Below are 6,334 nucleotides of genomic sequence, written 5' to 3'. Positions count from 1 at the left end.
CAAGCCCAACCCATTGCTACTTAACAATTGTTGAGACTTGAATGGGCTGAACCATGTTCTAAACTTTTGTTGAGATTAAGCCATACCTTTTTTTTATACATGTAGACAGTCACACCACTCTAGTATAAAAGCAGTTCAAAAATTTAGAATACAAAAGATACCATAAGGCAGTAGACAACTCTCGCGCCGACCATCAAGCCCAGTCTTCGAAGTGCTCCGCTACATACGATGCAACCTAATCTACCATGCTGTTTGTCTATCAGTGGAAATGCCTAACTGCCACTGCAACAAAGAAGTGAAGAGTAGTCCTGAATCACGAAAGAGCAGATGGTCTTCCAGCTACCTCGCATTGTCTCGGATTCATCCAATGATGATGGTAGAGTCTCTCTTAATGAAAATTCTCGCTGTCCGCAACTCCTGCTTGGCAAAAATATAATACCCGCCTAGGTGGTATGCAGGTCAACTCCCAAAACTAAAGGCTCGAAAGATAGGAGCCCCACGCCACCAACAACCTAGCATTTAGATCTCGGATGATAAAGTCCATACCATCCTACCATTCTGACACTGCCATCAAAATTTATCTTGACAAACCCCAATAGCCATGCCTCTAACCAACCAATCAAAGTTTTGCCCAGGTGTCAAAGAAGGCTAGGCACAAGGCTCTCTTCTGCTCAGCTGGTGCTTTATAATTGGGCATATATGAATACTAGAGAAATTCTTTGTGCACCATGGGTGGTGTAGAAAATCTAACGTGGAGCGCACCACTTTGGTCCACATAGCCACTGCTTTCCAATACAAATTTAATACCTATAATTTTATTTTTTTGTTTGAAATTTTAAAAGATGAAAATACCTCTACTCTTTAAAAAATTATAATATCTTATGCCCATATTTTGACATCCTGCATGCAAAAAATCATAATTTGATGCAGGATGTCATAATATGCCACAAGATATCATAATTTTCTTCAAAAAATAGAGGTATTTTATTATTCAAAATTTTCAAATGAAAAAACAGAACTGCAGACATTAAATATGCGTTAAAAATGGTTGGATAAAAATACCCCTCCCATATTATAGTATCCTACGTACAGAAAGTCATAATTTAATACAAAATGTCATAATATGTAACAGGATATCATAATTTTTTTTAAAAAAGAGAGGCATTTTTTGTCATTCAAAATTTCAAATGAAAAAGAGGAACTACATGCATTCAATGCGAATTAAAAAGTGATTGGATAAAAATAGCCCTCCCATATTATGACATTCTGAGCCATATTATGACATTCTGCATACAGGAAGATATGATTTGATGCAGGATGTTATAATATACCACAGATTGTCAATTTTTTTCAAAAGAGGAGGATATTTTCGTCATTCAAATTTTTAAATGAAAAAGCGAAACTACAAGTATTAAATATGTGTTGAAAAGCTATAACTATGTGAACCAATCGAATAAAATAGTGCACTCCACGTCAGATTTTTCACACCGCCCATGGTGCATAAAAAATTTCCTATGAATACTAACTTAAAGGAGATTCAACTTGAAGTTAGGCCGTGGTTGGCAGGCACTTCATTGTATCTGCATATATTATTGCATACGTGCATTGGTGTGTGGTATTATTGAGTGATTTAATTAATAAAACCATTTACAACTGTAAAATGGTGGAAATGTTGAAATATCTTGGTCCATTTGTTAATATTGTGCCAGCCAATATTGTGTTAAGATTTTAAAGACGTGCAAAATCCTACATATATCATCCATGCAGCGCACTTGTGCACCATCTTTATCCTGTGATGCAAGCTGCTATTCACTTTGTGAGGACTTGCCTGATGTCAATTAAGCGATGCTTTTCAGAGCATAAATCATCAGTACGAAAGATTCATGCGTTCTTGGCCCTCCGCTAAATTCCCCCAATCTTCGGTCTGTTCTGCCTGGATCTTCATAAAATTCTTCTTTGCAGCCTTAGACTATTTTATTTGGAACTTTTCAGATAAAAGAAATAAAAAGAAGATTCATTATTTTGCAGTAACTAAAGGGCGCCTCAGCGATTGACTTTTGAAAAATTTTGTGAAAAAGCTCTTAGAGAGAACGGCCTTAAAGAATGTCTTGATTATTTTTCTTTCTCATATCCATGTTTTTTAGTTGATTCATGTCAGCAAGCAGGAAATACTGTAAAATTATGAGCAAATGGACAAATTGGCCTGTTGACTTGTAGAATAGAGCAGTCCAAATTGAGACTCTCTTTTAAATTCAGATTATCTAAGGAAATGAAAAAAGGATGGTAGTTGAATTGACACTTTGTCGCTTTTAAGTTTTGTCTGTACAATGAAATCAACATTTCATCCTAGATTAAGCCTCTCATCCTCTGTGATGTGTTTGAGAGTTCCTACCCAAATATCTTCCATCCCTATGAAGGCTAATTTCAGAGTGGATGGCAGAATTAGGGAACTTTAGTTTGTGTCTGCAAGTATGATTTTGGTGATCTTGCTTTGCCTTTTCTTCATCCTTCATTTCCATCTTCTCTTCATCTTCTTCCTTGCTTTTCTCCGCCGTGTACACAAAGGGGCCAATGGTATGTCAACCCAATTTAGAAGAGGCTCCAAGTCCCCAACAATGTCCCTCATATGAGGCCTTGATTTTGGACTGTGGCTTAAGCACTGGTAAGCTACTGCTGCTGCCTTCTGAGCACCTTTGGTGGAATATAGGCCTTCAAGGTTGGGGTCATGAAACGGCATAGCTTGTTGCTATTTTTAAGAAGAGGCCTAGCCCATTCAACAAGGTTCTGTTCTCTGCTCGGCCTGTTTTTGTCTACGGACCTCTCCCTGTCAATAGCTCCAATAACACAACTCCGAAGCTGTAGACGTCACTCTTTGCTGTGAGATGGCCTGGATGGAAAAGATGATTCGTTTGTCAATTAGATGTTCATCCATAATACACAAAAATAAACCAAATTAAGTACACATCACTTTTAGATTCTTACCGGTCATGACATACTCGGGTGCGGCGTAGCCCTGTGCCATGACACGCGTCGTTACATGAGTATCTTCGCCTTCAGGACCATCTTTTGCCAGCCCAAAATCTGAAAGCTTTGCCGTGTAATCCTGAGATGTGAAGTAGAAAATCATGTCAGGCTCACATTTGAAGTCAATGAGACAGTGAAACTCGCAGATTTGGGATCCAATGTGAATTCTAGCCCATGGAATGCAGTCTGCGTGCGAGAAGAGTAAAAGAGAGGGAGGGAATGGAAGCAATGATGAATTGTAGTGTTGACCGTTCAAAGTAGTATGCAGAATGAGAAAGCAAGCAGGGGTTCAACTGGTTTGAGAGGATAACTTAGTGGTCTTTTACCAAAACCCTTCTGCTATTGCTTATGGTATTCATGCCTGCAAGGGGTGGGATCCAAACAAATGTAACCGTGATGGGATCCAAACTCATTGGATAAAACAAATGTTCAGATGGGTAAAGTTGTCGTGCTCAATTTGGAATCCATCACTCTCGTTGGTCTAAGAGGCTTGGTCGAAGAACGTTCCAATAAAAAGTCAGACGAGGCTGATAAGACCAAGCCAATGTCAACGAATCATGCCAAACTTGTGAACAAAGACAGCCCTTGGGAGTTTTTTTTTGCTTAAATTGATTCGGATTAGTTTGGTTATTTTCCTGAAAAAATTGAAATAGAAGAAAACTTACCGAGTCTAATAATATATTTGACGCTTTGAAGTCGCGATAGATAACGGGCTTCTGAGCTTCATGAAGGAATGCAAGGCCCTTGGCAGCCCCCACAGCTATCTTTATTCTCGTTGACCATGGCAAAGAAGCAAGAATTCCTGCACCCATGAAGGAAAAAAAAGCTTAATCTTCATCGATCTCTAGTAGGCAGTAGGTATAAGAAATTATAAAATCTATCATTATCATTATTCAAAATGGTTGAGAAACTAATTCAATATCGTAACTTAGCCATCTTTTCTTCTAAGTTTTTTTTTTTATTTTTTTTATTGTCTTGCCCTGTTCGAACATAAATAGAGCCCAACTGCCTAAAATTTTTTAATCTTTTATGATAAGGCATGGGACACCTTCCTTAATAAATAGTAGGTGTTGAACAAATCCATTTGGTATGCCAACAAAAACAAGAATCCACAAGATCCACCACAAGATGGCTGGTAAAACCATCAAAAGCTATATTATTTAAAAGCAAATGGACAATGTCCACAGCTCAAACCACCTCACGAAATGCAGACGACTAATCTCTCTGGGTCATCTTCTACGTCATTTTGGCATTCAAAAAATCTCTTAAAAATCTAATTCCAGACTTAAAGATCCCAAGAAGATCAAAGTAAACTTACTCTTAAAGAGATGATTTTCCAGGCTCCCTCTCGCCATATATTCATACACGAGCAGTCTGTGCTCCTCTTCGCAGCAATAACCTATCAACTTCACCAGATGGGGATGCTCCAATTGCCCAAGGAATACAACCTCAGCCTGCAAACAGATCAAATTGAAGTCTTAGTCTCAAGAAACCTACCATATAAAATCTAGTATACGCGAACAAAATCTTAATTACCAACAGAACTAATAGTTCTAAGAAGCCTAAATATCACTTTTATGGTTCTCACCAGCCATTCTCTGTGGCCCTGCGTCCCTTCCAAGTCCAGGGACTTCACGGCTACGGTCTGAGCCTTCAGGCCCGGCCGCAATTTGTCGTCGATGAATCCCTTGAAGACAGGCCCAAATCCACCTGATCCAATGAAATTGCTCATGGAGAAGTTCTTTGTCACGTCCTTGAGCTCCGCGAAAGTGAATACATGAAGATTTGATCCACCAAGAGTTAATGATAGATCTTCTGGTGACAGTGGCGAGGTGGAGCTGCTGACATCGGAGTAGGACAACCTCTGGGGAGTTTGGGTTGGTGTGGCGCTTCTCACTCTGTTTGCTTGGTGGCCTTTCATCAGTCTTTCCATAGCAACCCATTAGAAAGGATTTCAATGAAAACTTAGACATCTTCGAAACTCTAGATCGATGGAAGTCTAGCTTGTTGCTTAATAATCCGTGCAGACCGATCGACCAATCACTGCAGTGTCAAAAAATTTGAGAGGCCCGTCTTCTAACCTGAGGAGAAGGAATCAGTATGGTGGTGTGGTACTAATGCAGGGGGATCTGTGGACCTTTGAATACTCTGGGAGAGATGGAAGTGGTTGTGGAGATGCCTTGGAGGAGGTGATGAAAGACTTGGAGAGGGAAGGAAGAGGAGGCCGGTTCTTTCCAGCTTACCAAATACCAACTAGTCCCACAATTTATAAGAGTGGTATGTATTCTCATCGGTTCAAGAGGAAATACCTATAACGCCCCTTGACTCGCGCTATGACAAAGAAAATCTGTGGGAGAATCCGGGGGCCCAAAAAAAAGAAGGAATGGATGTTTTTTGTCTACCAAACAGGGATTAGAGCCCCCTTTTTCTATAACTTTTTTAAAGCTTGAGCAATGAGAGAGATGTGTGAAGGATTGAATACAATCACATGTTTATTGTAATACCTCATCATCCTTATGAGAAGCTGACATCTCACCTTCATTAGAAGCTTCCTTTTAGTTTGTGGCCCTTTGGTGGAACAAGTGGCCGCCCATTGTGATTTGATTTATGGATAAAAGACTTGGAAATATGTTACACAAGGTGACCTGACCAGTAATCATGACTGCCCATCTTTTTGTCTTGGTGCAAAGAACGTTGATGAAGATGATGATGTTATTTTAAATTTAGAAAGATCGATGTTTATGGACCGATTTACTGCTCTTATAACTCAATTTTGTATTAGGAGTTCCTATATTCTCATGATTAAATACGATCCATTCTTTAATAAAAGTGACCATTGTGATATCCCCAGGAATAGATATTCCACCCCAGGTGTGCCTTGTTTATTTGTTCATGTCGTGAGGCAGATGGCATCCAAGCGCAGAAGATGGGAAGAAGGAACAATTTTGTCATGTTGTTCATGAACAATATGTGGTGCTTTATCCTAATCAATCAGGATGTGAGGGAGGAACATCTTGTCATTTGATGTATGGACAAAGGAGGACAAAGGATAAAGAACCAAACCGTGTCACGCTTTGGCCTAATCTCTAATTACGCCTCTTTAATTATTGTCTCGTGTGTATTAATTGAAAGTCCCTGGGAATTTACAAACCCGGTTGACTAGGGCGCAAGGGGTGGGCTTCTAGAACTTGATCTTCACAGTCTAAGGGCCCTATCCCTATCCATACATTGTGGAACGCCAAGGGCAAAATACCTAAAATAAAAATGCCCGCGTGACAAGATTAATTAATGAAAGAAGAAACTTCGGAAA

The 6,334-nt window shown here is 39.5% G+C and overlaps 1 protein-coding gene across 1 annotated transcript; it reads right to left on the bottom strand.

Moving 5' to 3' along the window:
- Positions 1–2,211: 2,211 nt before the first annotated feature.
- On the bottom strand, positions 2,212–5,200 carry LOC105041862 (serine/threonine-protein kinase RIPK). The gene is given in 9 exon segments (XM_010918925.4): positions 2,212–2,575; positions 2,578–2,727; positions 2,730–2,822; positions 2,825–2,887; positions 2,983–3,103; positions 3,690–3,826; positions 4,343–4,478; positions 4,613–4,895; positions 4,897–5,200. Coding segments are annotated over 9 exon segments (1,299 nt in total). The 5' UTR covers positions 4,998–5,200; the 3' UTR covers positions 2,212–2,360.
- Between the last annotated feature and the right edge of the window lie 1,134 nt (positions 5,201–6,334).

Source organism: Elaeis guineensis, chromosome 3 (genome assembly GCF_000442705.2).
Source record: "Elaeis guineensis isolate ETL-2024a chromosome 3, EG11, whole genome shotgun sequence".
In the NCBI taxonomy this organism is placed as follows: Eukaryota; Viridiplantae; Streptophyta; class Magnoliopsida; order Arecales; family Arecaceae; genus Elaeis; species Elaeis guineensis.
Note: the sequence above shows the minus strand (reverse complement) of the source record. Positions and strands in the feature narration are given on the sequence as shown.